The 13,857-nt window shown below is 43.2% G+C and overlaps 3 protein-coding genes across 10 annotated transcripts in view; 1 reads left to right on the top strand and 2 right to left on the bottom strand.

Annotated features, from left to right (window-relative positions):
* Window positions 1-4,921, bottom strand: part of LOC149350808 (Fanconi anemia group A protein-like) — a 75,634-nt gene extending 70,713 nt beyond the window's left edge. For 5 of the 7 annotated variants that reach the window (XR_016290453.1, XM_089579952.1, XM_089579951.1 and 2 more), the window contains exons 1-7: window positions 3,995-4,921; window positions 3,863-3,914; window positions 2,814-2,995; window positions 1,830-1,919; window positions 1,674-1,747; window positions 886-986; window positions 743-807 (exon numbers count right to left, since the gene is read on the bottom strand). Coding sequence is in view for 6 of the 7 variants with exons in the window: in XM_089579952.1 (XP_089436078.1) it covers window positions 743-807; window positions 886-986; window positions 1,674-1,747; window positions 1,830-1,919; window positions 2,814-2,995; window positions 3,863-3,914; window positions 3,995-4,075 (645 nt within the window). In the remaining variant the exon portion in view is untranslated. The remainder of the gene's footprint in view (window positions 1-742; window positions 808-885; window positions 987-1,673; window positions 1,748-1,829; window positions 1,920-2,813; window positions 2,996-3,862; window positions 3,915-3,994) is intronic. The other 2 variants (XM_089579949.1, XM_089579950.1) reach the window with 1 other exon arrangement.
* A 2,602-nt stretch (window positions 4,922-7,523) lies between these two features.
* On the bottom strand, window positions 7,524-12,281 carry LOC149350807 (uncharacterized). 2 transcript variants are annotated; one of them, XM_089579958.1, is made up of 5 exons: window positions 11,951-12,281; window positions 11,504-11,535; window positions 11,220-11,437; window positions 9,052-9,173; window positions 7,524-7,784 (listed from the first exon to the last, which is right to left on the bottom strand). In XM_089579958.1, the coding sequence occupies exons 1-5, from the start codon at window positions 12,052-12,054 to the stop codon at window positions 7,589-7,591; spliced, it is 672 nt and encodes a 223-aa protein (XP_089436084.1). In that variant the 5' UTR covers window positions 12,055-12,281; the 3' UTR covers window positions 7,524-7,588. The 2 variants fall into 2 exon arrangements, with proteins under 2 accessions (XP_089436084.1, XP_089436085.1); XM_089579959.1 differs by having other exon boundaries at window positions 11,220-11,425; window positions 11,951-12,275.
* Window positions 12,282-12,481: 200 nt separating this feature from the next.
* Window positions 12,482-13,478, top strand: Prosalpha3 (proteasome alpha3 subunit). The gene has a single exon (XM_089579955.1). The coding sequence runs from the start codon at window positions 12,611-12,613 to the stop codon at window positions 13,403-13,405; it is 795 nt and encodes a 264-aa protein (XP_089436081.1). The 5' UTR covers window positions 12,482-12,610; the 3' UTR covers window positions 13,406-13,478.
* Window positions 13,479-13,857: the final 379 nt, after the last annotated feature.

The raw sequence follows: 13,857 nt of genomic DNA, 5'->3' as shown, positions 1-13,857 counted from the left end.
TGAATGGTGAGGCCACCATAAGCATGAATGGTGATAAACTGAGCCAGCTTTTGACGAATGTTGTGAGAGAGGCTCATGTGATCGGCAGGAAAAGCAATTTTACGTTCCCTTGCTTTCTCTGACTGGCCAGGATGTTTTCCACTTTGTCTTGATCACTGAAGGGACAACATTGTAAAAATGGTGTAATAGCACCAGTGTTTCATGGTGGTGTAAAGGGGGAAAACATCAAAGACTTCAATTGCAATTTTCTCAGGAGCACCGATACCTTTTCATGCACAGAAATTGCTGGTAGTGCTCCTGAAGGTTTCTAATCTATTAGTCTAGAGTAGCTTGTTTCCATTGACTTTGCCTTTAGTGTCCTTTCAACAAAGATACTTGGTTAAAATGTGGTGAAAAATTAGCAGGGTAAGGGTCACACCATTTATTCAACAAAATTTACTTTTGTCAGTAGCTTAATACCACAAAATAATAGTTACTATACACAATTTACTAAGCAAAAATGCGTAGTGCTATAGAAATGCACCCTTGAATAATGTTAGAAGACAATTTCGAAAAATTACGGAGTTTTCACACTCAAAGAACTCAGAGGTGAGGGGTTTACTGTTCAGCTTAGCACAGAACCCATTTCTCCTATAGGGGGGCAAATACTGCAGAGAATTTGAGTGCATATAAGCAACATACCTTTCTTACTGATTGACTCACAATACTGTGGTCTGATGCTGAATAAGCATAAGCAACATACCTTTCTTACTGATATACTGTGGTCTGATGATGAATAAGCACTGGAGACCAGAGCACACATGAAGACTGCAAGAAGAGAACAATGAATGACGAAAACAGCAAGCATATTGCTTCATCACGCCTACTTCCCTAAATTGCACACACCTGAGAACGTGAACGCAAATGGTTCATTCTGCTCACAATTCTGGCAGCAAGCAAACAGGCTTCTGCTCAGGTCTGCAATAACTTGAGGTTTCTGCACATTACTGAAATTGTAGACAGCAGCAGTTAGAACAACAGCCTCTATGGGTTATGGACGTGTGAGTTTATGGCCAATACTGGACCTTAAAAGAAAAGATTACTGTGTAGGCTTTATTTTTAACCATTGCCTGTAATCTTTAGGAAGTGGATCACTTTGTTACAGTCATAATGGTCTGAAGCCATGCCATCAGGCTAATGTTAGTACTGAGAGAGAGAGAGAGAGGGAGACTTTAATGGATAATAAAGAGGTCTGCCTGGTTATGGGCCTGGCATGCTACTCCAGATGAGGGTGAAAGAAGAGGGTGAAAAAGAGAGAAAAAGGGGAAAAAAAAAAGGTGACATCAAGCATACTCAACACTCACGCTACTCATGTTAGTACTGGTTTCCAAATTAACCTGTATGTCCAGTGGCACATATATTAACATTACCACAGCAGTCAGCATAGCAGCCAGTCAACACACAGCAGTAATTACTTTCCAGTTTGACATTCACTAGTTCACCCCACTAATGCAAATTGGTTGCTTACAGACTGTCTGATGATGCTGCAGTGGCACGAGACATAAGAGAAAGCTCACAGAAAAAGAAACCTGCTAAGTTGCTGCCTTGCAGCGGCACTTGTGGCAGACCAGAAAATGGACAGACATCATCAGAAATGACTGGCTGAGACAACGAACCCATACGCAACAACTCACAGTGCAATATAGTCTTCAATGCACATGACTCCACCAGCATGCAGACGACACAGCAGTTCCAGTGGACAGACAATCTGAAACAGAGTAATGGATACTTTAATAATGACCCTGAATGCACACTTGAAAACAGTTTAAATGTATAGAAGATGGTCTTACACAACTGGCAAGAACCTTGGCAAAGTTGACCGAAATTCCTTTTGATGTACAAGTAGCATTAACATGGGCAATCAGAGTCAATGCTGCCTTCTGCAAAATGCCAGTACCACTGTAAGCTAAAGTGCAGATAAAAATAAAACTGAAATATCAATCCTAGCTCTTTGTCAACAGAACCTACAGACTGTTCTGAGCCATGGGAACTGTAAAACTGTTTCGAGCCACAAATCCTGGAGTAAAGATATAGATGACTGCTAAAAAATAAAGTTTTTTTTTTTTATAACTGTTGTGTCACTCGGAGCCAGAGGTAATAACGCTTCTCCTGACCAAACTGCCAGCTTGTTTATGCTTTAAAATTTGCAAAAAGGTGCCTATGACAGTGAGTGTTTTGTTCAATATTAGTTTGATTGCAGCGTTTACCTATTTTGGCCAAAATGAATCGGAAATGATGCCAAGCCAAAAGAAGAAGAAGCAGCTTTTTCTCATGGGCGGGAACAGTGCCACTATCTGTTCCTCTCTCAGCAGAACTCTCTGCTGCAGAGAGAGAGAAAGAGAAATAACTTTTCAATCCCAGCTCTGCTGCAGCTTTCATTGCATACACAGCGGCTTTTACCTTGCTGACGGATGGTGCTGCAGCTCTCACCATTATAGTAATTTGTTTTCTGGTATTGCCATAAACAATATGCATTTCTTATTTGTTATGGCAAAAAGTCAAACAACTAAACAAGTATTAAACAAAATCTGCCGTCAAATGCCACCTTTACACAAACTTTCACCACTAACAAGACAGAGGTTTGGCCGGAAAAAGCAGTGATACCAGTCTTTCCGAGTGACTAAATGTTCAGTACAAAAACCAATTTGACAACAATTAACTTCTGCTGGCTAGAACTTATATTAAAAGTCTGTCATATGTAGCATCATTTCATTTATGGTATGTAAAAGAGGTGACCAGCATACTGAACCATATTCAAAAGTGTGGCAGCTTACCCTTCCCTGGTCATTGAGAAGACAGTTTTGACCAGAGCTTTCATCTTCAGATTCAGCACAATGTATCGCAATTTGTGCATAACCGAGGTCAGAAAAGTTTTCCTTTGTAAGGCTCACTCCATCTCGTTGGTTTGTGCAAGATAGCAAAGCAGCTTGCATGACAAGTAGATCATCTGTCTCAACTGCAAGAGCAGAAATTTGAGGTATCAAAAATGATCACAAATTAACATGTGTCTTCACATTTTCTGTTGGAATTCTAAAGATAAAAATACTTAAGTCAGGTCGATAACTGGCACCAATGCAAAACCACCTAAACTAAAATGCACACAACAAAACAGCATTACAAAGTCTTAAAAGCAACAAAAAGCCTTAAATGAAAAAGATTTTGCATGATTGGAAATCAACATGAAACTGCTGTTTTTCAAGTAGTTCCACACTGATGGGAAGCCCAACTGAGAGAAGCATTGAAACCAAAGTGACACCTCAAAATAATGATGTTAAGTCTTACGATGATGATTAAATGATTGATTGATATTAGTCTCCAAGTTGAGGTTCCACTTGTGTTGCAATAATAAATGTATGCTAAGCCCACACTTTGCAGTGAAGTCATCCAGAAGTCCATTATAAGCATTTACTGCGCTGTGAAGTGCAAAATGAAAACGGATCATCATAGTTTTTATGCACGCTCACTGAATAAGAGCTGACGTAAGATAAGGCCAGTGTACACCCAAGATAACGCGCGAGGTATTCAAACGCTACAGATATATCCAAAGTGCCGTTCACCAAATTCAACCAGGTTTTCAGCATACATTTATGCAATGTAATTTTCCAGTTTTTTAACCCCTCAAACTTAGCTGACGTTGCCGGGGCTTAACTTATTTTTTTGCGATTATTTACAAAATCACAGCGACAGCAACAATCACCAAGTGAAATCTGACTGCACGACCAACAGCAAAATGCCAGCCGCTTGTTAACTCGTTCAGCAGTAAGCGGCACATTAAAATGATAAGGTAACTGATGTGCAAAAGGAAACATAAAAAGAGCGTTACCATAATCGAGATCCTTGGCGTCGTTTTTCAAGACTATGCTTGGATCACTCAGCTGAAAAGGTAACATAATAGTGACTGTCGGGTACACATACACCTAGCCAGCTTCTTCACAGGCGCAGGAATCATACCAACCTCACACAAGATTTCCCGGGCTCCTGCAGTACCGGTGATTAAGGTCTCAAGCTCATCAATAAAACTTGCATTTGTTTCCATATTCGCTCAATCTGGATAGAACCGCAGAATGGCATAAAGCAGCGACAACAGCAGTACTGATTTTTAAAGTGCAGCAGGAAATTCGCACATGCGTCCACCACGCTCCTGAGACTTCAACGAGGCAGTCATGACATATACACAAAAAGGTAAACTTCTGAAATCGGCGGGACTTCGTCGCTCCTCCGAGCTACCGCGCGTTCAAGCAGAAGCCGACAAGCAAGAAGTAGCCACAGCGATGTCAGATGATGTCAGTTTCGGTTTTGCTCAATTTTGTTATGTGCGACTGCTTCTTGAGTGGTCTTATTAATACATAAAGGAAGTGAAAGATATTGACGTCCGTGGCAATCTCTGTCTAATCTTGCATTGTGAAGTGCAATAGCGATAGCGATAAAGCGAGAAAGAACAGGAGAGAGCTATGTACGCTATTTACAAAAACTTTTGGAGAGTGCTCGGCAGAGTTGTGGTCAACGTTCGTTTCAGATACCTTATTTATACTCATACTTGTATGAACTGTTTCAAAAACAGTCGAATTTTCATTTAGGAAAGGCTGCTCTGCAACCCTTCCCTTACAGCGTGAAACAAGACACGAACCAAAATTAACGCGGGCAGGAGCAACTCAGGCGCAATACCTTTCAGCAAAATCCTCGGCCGGAGGCCATGTACGCCAAAACTGAACTTATTAGCAGCTCATAAATTTCTTATCTGACCACAGCGTAAGGTAGTACCGCTGCACCATGACCATGCATGCGTGAGCGTAATTTTCAGCAGTGTGTGGGACATGCCCTTCTTACATCGTACCATCCATTTCCGAGTGCTTACTTACAAAATTTATTGTTACTTCTGCTGTTTAGCTTCCAAATGTGCAGTTACAGGCGTTAATTATCACTACAGCACTCTCGATCGTGCATGCAGATGTTTATCCGTACTTGGTTCATGTTTTCACAGCCGAACGGAGCCTTTGATAGCTTAGCGGCTTAGATTTGCATTAGTTACGGACTGTAGCTCCCCAGCAAGACAAGGAAACAGTATGAACCGGGACACCTACCCTAATCTAACGTTCATCACGGAGGGGCTAGGAGCAAGATAGTCAAACTGGTCAAACCTCGGACTCAGTTTTGGAAGTGACCATTTCGTCTGGGAAACCAAAGTAAACCGTGGCGGGTTCACTAGGGACGGACGGAAAGACAAAATCACGGACTGGCACAACTTCAGAGAATACAAAGACGACACAAAAGTCAATAGCGTACAGGAATGCACTCAAAAGTTCGAGAGGAAATACAAAATGCATACCAAAATAACCTCGGCCGATGAAAAGAACCCAGTGGCTGACCGCTACCTTCTAAACCTCTGGAAGGCACATAGGCCGCTTACTAGGGATGGAAAAGACAGAAGCTCAACAGAAAGCTGAAACAGAAGATCGCGCAGATAAACCTTAGGATACAGGAGCATGCTGCAAAACTTACCCAACGGAATTGGAAACAAATATGCGACAATTTAAACGGAAAAATGGGTGATGCCAATAGCTGGAAGCTCATGCAGTACCTCAGCGGCCTCGATCCCAGCCCATGATGCGGTACTGGGGAACGAGATAGCGGACAGGCTAGCCCGAGGGCACTTCTACCGGGTTCTTGACATGCTGCCATCTGAACCAGTAACCCCAGGCTCATACAGAGAAGTAACAGAATACTATAAACCAAGCTGATGCCGATATAGAGTGCAACACAGAAACCTAAGCAGGCAGGAGGCCACAATCTGGACAAACATCCACGCTGGCACCCTCCCAAACCTAGTTAGGTATAACAAAATCTGGCCAGAGCAATACAAACCCGACAAGTGCCCAGCGTGTGGTGAGGTCTCCGACCTGTTACACATGATCTGGAACTGCCCCAATCAGCTCCAAGAATATTTAAATTTACAAATCAATCTTGTACAATGGGAGGAGAAGCTGGCTCATCAACGACAGCCGACAGGCCAAGCTTGGAGAGCCACCTACGATGCTGGTTTCCCGGACTTGGGCAGACCACCCGACTAAATTTTTAAAGGACTGAATAAAGTTTACTCTCTCCGTCTTATCCATGTCTACACACGTGGACTGCAAGTCATCTACATAAACATGAGTAGAGCGCCGCCACAACCACGAACCCCTTTCCCCACCCAGGCAAAAAAACCATAGGGTACAATTGGGAAATTCCCAATGGTGTTTTTGGAACCAACTGGAAGCTCAAGTTGAAACCGTTCCAATTGGTTACAAACAGTCGAAGCCTATAAGAACTGTTGAATAACTGTTGGCTAACAACTGAAGTGGCAGCTCAGTGGGTCACAGGCAAGCATGCGCGACACACAAGCCATGGACAGAAACACCAAAAGCCTAGCTGAAGAGGAGACACAAAACCAGTGTTCAACCTCTGCATCCATTGAAATAACTTTTCATCAGGCTTATACACATTGGACCCTCCTCATGAAGCCAGTGGAGCTTATCCGTTAAGTGAGTGAAATTACTGCATTTAATCACGACTGCAGAGATGGTGGGACTGATGAAAACAGTTCAGCAGATTAAGCTAACATCTTTTTTCCAAGAAACTCATTATTTCACTGTTCTGTGCTCATAGAGAGCAATATGCAGATCTTCGTCAGACACTTTGGATGCAAAGAAGTAAATTCAGTCTACAGAGCTGCTTACCATAAACTTTTCATGGCAGGTGTACCATTTTCAATTTCCACCACTTAGCAAAAAGGTTGCAGCCCACATGGAAAAACTTGTGTAACTCCTGTGACGTATACCGCGATGTAAAAATTAATATGGACTACCATATTCATAAGGTACAGGAGGCCAGAACCGGTGAGCAAGCACTCTTTTACTCTGAAGTCAACCAGGGACTGACCGAATACGAAGCTACAAATAACATTAAAAATAAGTTTTGAGCCAAGAAAGACTTTTGTTGAAACAAATTGTTTGTACACATAAAACATGTGCCACAGCTTATATAAAAGGTAGTTTACTGTGCATGGTGCTGCAATTGAATATAAATGCAAAGACTCTTGGAGTTCTTGCTTCTATGAGGTTGGATAAGTGATAAAAACTGCACTGCACTTCCACCCCTTTTATGACAGGGCCCAAATGAATCGTACCACACAAGGCACATCCTTTAGAATGTCCACTCCCCAGCCTACCTGGATAACATTTATTGGCAAGCACATACATAAACAGAGAAGTTTTCAGTTAAAAAATATTCTGACGCAGGCATCAGTTCACACAGGGAAATGCTATATACAGCTGTTACTGCAGAACTCGTTCAGCCACAAGTCTCATGTAAAGTCCAAAACATAAAATGTTCACAATAAGCACCAGCAATATAAATTTCCCAGTGACTACCAGCAAATGGCAACACTACACTAAGGAGATGCACAATGCAACAGTGGGCTCACCCCAAGATAATCACAACTCAGCTGCATCTTCCACATGTCTTTAATAGAGGCCCTTGCAACAGATGAAAGATTTACATAAGTTAGGAATCAAAGAGAAGACAGAAAGCTATGTAGACCTCCACTGCTCGTTTTTCGTGTGTCCTCCTCAATGAGAACACGTTTCAACAAACTTCTGTTGCGTTTTACAGAGGCAGATTCTTTTTGTGGGTCTGGCACTACACATTTTTCTTCCTTCCGTTTTTTTAGCAGCACATGGGCTGGGCTTGAAATCGGCTTCTTTTTGCTGAAAGAGGAACAAGAGCAGTAGTTATTTGTTGCTGTTCAGTTTACTCCACAGAAAAAGCAGCAGGATCAGGATGCATTCAGCACTTAGGTTTTTGAAGAATACAAGAGTTCAGTATAAAATCTTGCTTTGTACATAAATGCTCCTAACCCAACAAGGCAGCACTACATACTTTAGATGTATTTACAGAATATTACGATAATACAGACAGGCACCCTGGCGCTACGCAGCATTGCTGCTGCGGCACAATAAAACAAAGCACATGTGACCCTGCTGAGGCAGTGCGGAATCCATCTTCAACTTGTCGTCTTGTAAGCTAAGTGGCAGACCATGGCACGGATAGAGCTTCTATATAACCGATACAACAGTTCACTATAACATATGGCCGAGTACAGCAATGCCTTTGACTTTGCACCGTCCTTGACAAACACTTTCCTTAGAACATTTTCTTTTGTTGCAAAGCTTTGACAAGATTTCACTTTAAACAGTGCAAAAGAACCTATTGTGACACAATAGAAGCTATGAAGGACGATAAGGAACTGAAAGCAACACTAAAATGGGACAAGAAGATTGTTTCAAAGACTTCAAATGCAATGGCTTGTTAACAACTTTTGTCAAAAGTGTAAAAGAGGTATGTGCGTGGCTGCTGATATTGACACATGCCTTCCTTAGAAGATGAGCACCTCCACCAGATTTGTAACGTAACGTTACAAAGAAGTCTCCTGCGCCGAGGAACACCGGCAGCCAGTCAGGTCAGCACGAGACGGAGCAGAGTCACTTCGTCTTTTCCCCAATGGCCCGTTGCGCTCTTCCTCATCTTCTAAGGAAGGCATGTGTCAATATCGTACAGGTCAGCCACGCCTTACTGTGCGCCTGTCATGGTGCAACTAAGCATGCTTTCTCAGTCAATTGTGCTGCAAATAACAAAAATTGGACACGCATGAATGTACACTAGGTGCTACAGTGCTGCTCGCAAGTCTTCTATGTAACTTCCTCCAGAGAAATATACGCCTAGTCAGCATATGCCATCAGCTTCTGGCAGCCTTACTTTGAAAACAAGCTATGCATTCTCAAGATTACTTAAATTCTACAGCCACTGTACTGTTCTGTATTAGCTGTATCACAGTTTAATGGATGCCTCAAACAAGTACAGCACGTACAGCACATCACAATGCAGGATACACCTTACAAAAACCACACTGCAACCCAGAATTTTGAAATGGCTCTTGCATAACATGTGGGTCCTTAGCAATTTTCAATTCTTCACCTTGTTGTAGAGACTGGCTTGTTGCTAAACAGTGTGCTCGAACTAGCCTTTGATGACTGCTTCTTTAGGTCTTTAGGACACGGCTGCTGAACTTTTTTGCCGCACACCCTGCACAAAATCACCTTTTCAAACAAAAAAAAAAGAGCATGTAATATGTACATTCAGTAGCATTCCAAGAGGGAATATGGCAGTTAAATGCCACTTTCCAGTAGCACATGCGAAGAGTTGCCAGTGAATATGACCATCATTAGAAGTTCTGATGCCTTGATAGCACACCACTAAACTTGAATTTTTGGCACATTTCCTCTCACCAGCAGTCAAATGCTCTATAAGGTGTTTCACTCTTGAAACTGGTTTTGTAGATGTGTAGCTGCAGCAGCTGTGGTAGCTGCTGTTGTGCAGAAATGTGGAGTTAATGTTGTGATTGTTTCATACAGGTATTTGCTTTACATTTGTTCATGAATATTCCATTTTAAGTACATTAGGCTAACAAGCATAGAATATTAGTTTGAAGAATCTAAGCACCTTTATGCAAATTTGGTTGGTCATGGTAAAGATATCCTCAGTTTGATGTGGCAGAAGCTTCACAAGTGGGTGCATGCCAGGCTCTACTGTGGCCTACCAATTGCACCCGGTTGGTGTTTTATGATTACTTGGTGACTGCTTATTTTATTTTATTTTATTTATTTATTTATTTATTTATTCAATACTGCAGGCCTTTACGGCCTGCAGTATTGCTTGGGCCGTAAAGGCCTGCAGTATTGAATAAATAAATAAATAAAATAAAATAAGCAGTCACCAGGTAATCATAAAACACCAACCGGGTGCAATTGGTAGGCCACAGTAGAGCCTGGCATGCACCCACTTGTGAAGCTTCTGCCACATCAAACTGAGGATATCTTTACCATGACCAACCAAATTTGCATAAAGGTGCTTAGATTCTTCAAACTAATATTCTATGCTTGTTAGCCTAATGTACTTAAAATGGAATATTCATGAACAAATGTAAAGCAAATACCTGTATGAAACAATCACAACATTAACTCCACATTTCTGCACAACAGCAGCTACCACAGCTGCTGCAGCTACACATCTACAAAACCAGTTTCAAGAGTGAAACACCTTAGAGAGCATTTTGACGACACCAGATCAGAGCTTAAAACCAAGTTGGGGGAGCTTTCTTCAGTGGGAAGGTGTCTTGCCCCATTAGTTTCATAGCTGAATAATGGAACAGCACAAGGGGCAAACAGAAGATATGCACACTAATAGCAATTCACTCTCAACAGCCCTACGTCGTCTACAGGGAAAGTCCCCAGCTCGCAGGAGTGCTTATTGCTGCTTTTCCACAAGTGTCCGCACAAGCATGTGTGCGGACACAGGCATGCATGTATTGTAAAGAGATATTTAATCAGACAACTCGACCCGAAAGACGCGGGTTCGATCCAGGCCGCGGCGGTTGAATTTCTTTGGAGGAGAAATTCTAGAGGCCCGTGCACTGTGCGATGTCAGTGCACATTAAAGAACCCCAGGAGGTCGAAATTTCCGGAGCCCTCCACTACGGCGTCTCTCATAGCCTTAGTCGCTTTGGGACGTTAAACCCCATAAAACCAAACCTAATCAGACAACTCGTTAGTATAGCACCACCATGATGGGCCAGCGTTGGTTCTTTCCAAGTGTGGCTAGAGCTGAGGACTGCTCGTTTTCCCATAACGAGGCCCCTCCTTCACTGGAGGGAAGCCCTGTTCCATATCACAGAACAATCCCAGTGAACATACGACAGATTAAGATGTTTATGATATGCTTCATGCCCCCATATCATAAACGTCTTAATGAGTCCCATGCAATGGTAGCATGCGACATCACGAATGTTATGATGGAGTGCAGAGCATAGCTTCTGGTCTCAGATACAGCGGCCACTATGATATCTGCACAAGCCTTATATATACTGGATGGCTTCCAGCCTCAAACATGGTTGCCACTATGAAGTCAGCGCAAGTCATGTATATATATACGATGGCCTGAAGTTTCCTGTCTTTCTATTAAACAGATCACCAGATACCAAGAAATGCAGAGCAGGACTATTTCGTGCTGTCAGACTAATTAGGCACACACATATCAAACATGGAGCAGAATCACTTAAAATGCTCAAGCTTAAGATTACCACTAACCAGCATTGTTGTTGCACGCCTAAAGCTCTTCAGCTGCTTCTTCTGTTTCGATGTGAGCAGCCACGGCCTGTGCTGTTCCTTGGCAAGCAGCTTCCTCATGTTCCGTCGCAACACAGGCCTGGATTTTGTGCGTATCTTGATGCTGGATGGATCCCACGCAGTGCCACAACTTTCGCACTTAGTCGGGAAGCCTTTTTCACCTATGCCTAGGCAAAAAGCTGGGTCTCACGTAAAGCTTCAGGCAGGTGAGCGAAGTTTAAAAAAAAAAAATGAAAAGTACTTACTTCTGTGTTCACTGCATTCCATGAGGCGGTAACTGAACCAACAAAAAAAATCACACTATTATTAAAAAATATCCAGAAAAAAACTAGCACTCCGTACGTAAGCAGCTTTCTTTTCCAATAAGTTACTGCCCACAGGCACGTGTCGGCAGCAATATTACACGCTGCGCAGTAATAAGGCGGCTTTTGACATCAACGTGCTAGCACAGCAGGAATTAGTGAAATGACAATCGCTAGCAGGCACACTATGCAAGGAAATGCACCTTTCCATGCACCCTCACACCGCGTCAAGCGATTCGTAGGCAGCTACGCAGCACAATTAGTGTTTGTAATTATTGCTATCATAAGATGCCCCAAAATAAACAAGTGCATAACTAGCTGGCCGCAAGGCTTCCGACGTCAAAACAATAGAAACAACAGAACAATGCAACACACGTATGATGAACTAACCTTAAGCAACGTGCAACTGGCAATGATATTGCATTACATGCTTTTGATACTTTCTGAAGGAAGCTCAGAGTAGCAGTAGACACCTCGTAGTTACTACAGGCCATCTTATCCCTTCAAAACGACTTTAAGTTAAATATATTCATGAATTCAGTTATTCCGGCATACAAGAACAATCAAATCGGGAGCGAGAAAGCCATCCCCACGAAACTACCTGCGAAACCCAAACAACGGCAGGGACATTAGCGTATTTAAAGCTTTGCCATTCGAACCAAAACTTGACCCTAATGAAATACGCAACGTAAATTATCTTTTCTATCGTGTTCACTATGCGGCCCAACTCTTTAATTATAGGATTTACAAAATTCTTTATGTCACTAATTTCAAGAAATAATAATCCCTTATTAAATAATTAAAATTACACAAGTTGTCCCGCTATTTTTGTTCCAACAAATAAAATGTTTAAAAGCAACTTATGACAAAAAGAGATTCCACAACTCATATAATGAATACGTCATTGCGCCTTGGTGGCATTGGCTTGTGTCAGTTACTCAGTGGCGCTGGTTGTGGACGCTTACGGCGAGGATTTGCAAGTCACGAGCGCGACGATTTTTGCTGTTCCTTCTACGTGCGGCACAGTGAGTCTTGAACTTTGTGTTCGCCATGGCACGCCGCTATGATTCTAGGACGACGATATTCAGTCCTGAAGGCAGGCTCTACCAAGTGGAGTATGCGATGGAAGCGATCGGTCACGCCGGCACCTGCCTCGGCATCTTGGCCTCCGACGGTATCTTGCTGGCCGCTGAGCGAAGAAACACCAACAAGCTGTTGGACGAAGTGTTTACAGCTGAAAAGATCTACAAGCTGCATGACGACATGGCTTGCAGTGTGGCCGGTATCACTTCAGACGCGAACGTGCTCACCAACGAACTGCGCCAGATTGCTCAGCGGTATCTGCTCCAGTACGGCGAATCCATCCCTTGCGAACGCCTTGTCAGCTGGCTCTGTGACCTGAAGCAAGCTTACACACAGTATGGGGGTAAGCGCCCGTTCGGCGTCTCAATCCTGTACATGGGCTGGGACAAGCATTACGGCTACCAGCTCTACCAGTCGGACCCAAGCGGCAACTACAGCGGCTGGAAGGCCACCTGCATCGGCAATAACAGCGCGGCTGCTGTGTCCATCCTCAAGCAGGAGTACAAGGAGAACGAAACGACACTGAAGGATGCTCTGTCGCTGGCCATTAAAGTGCTTAGCAAGACGCTCGACATGACTAAGCTCACTTCTGACAAGCTGGAGATGGCCACCCTTACTAGAGACATGAAGCGTAACAAAACGCGCGTCACCATCCTGCCCCAGTCTGAAGTCGAGAAGCTCATCAAGAAGCACGAAGAGGAGGAGGCCAAGCTGGAGGCGACAAAGAAGGAAAAGGAGCGCGAGAAGCAGTCCCGCAGCTAGGCGAGCTTCAGCCCCTCATCTTTCTTTGACCCTCTGCGATTAAATAGCCGGATTCTGGCGCAGCCTACCTGTATCGAGTTTGTCTTGTGTCCGTTCAAACCTAGGTATTGGTGTGGCGCTTACCTGTCTAAATTTCTCGCCCATTCTTTGCTCAGTGGTACGTTTTCAACTTAAAGGGGCGCAATGATGTTGATTGATCGCGTTTTTGTTCTTTGTGCCCGCACCGTATGGGGTACAAGGCTTGCGATGCGTCAGCGCCAACCATAACGCCAGGGTCCGATTTTGCAAGATTGTATTCTTTGGTAGTAAAAGCCCTCAGAAACCAGCACTGTACACTACCGTGTACAATGGTGGTTTTCAGGCCTAGGTATGAAGTTGCAAACTTTTGACAGTTACCCACTGATTAACTGACATGCTGCAAACTTAATGCTGCTTATGTTAACTAAGCATCT

This window comes from Amblyomma mixtum, chromosome 3, assembly GCF_055824585.1.
Source record: "Amblyomma mixtum isolate Tamu chromosome 3, ASM5582458v1, whole genome shotgun sequence".
In the NCBI taxonomy this organism is placed as follows: Eukaryota; Metazoa; Arthropoda; class Arachnida; order Ixodida; family Ixodidae; genus Amblyomma; species Amblyomma mixtum.
Note: the sequence above shows the minus strand (reverse complement) of the source record. Positions and strands in the feature narration are given on the sequence as shown.

Bases quoted from the DNA above. Each gene is read 5' to 3' on its own strand.
- LOC149350807 (XM_089579958.1), bottom strand. From the start codon at position 12,054: ATGGCCTGTAGTAACTACGAGGTGTCTACTGCTACTCTGAGCTTCCTT. The intron at 11,438-11,503 runs GTAAGTACTTTT...CGTGAGACCCAG, and splicing joins GGAATGCAGTGAACACAGAA to CTTTTTGCCTAGGCATAGGT. The intron at 9,174-11,219 runs GTTAGTGGTAAT...TTGTTTGAAAAG, and splicing joins GGCGTGCAACAACAATGCTG to GTGATTTTGTGCAGGGTGTG.
- Prosalpha3 (XM_089579955.1), top strand. From the start codon at position 12,611: ATGGCACGCCGCTATGATTCTAGGACGACGATATTCAGTCCTGAAGGC.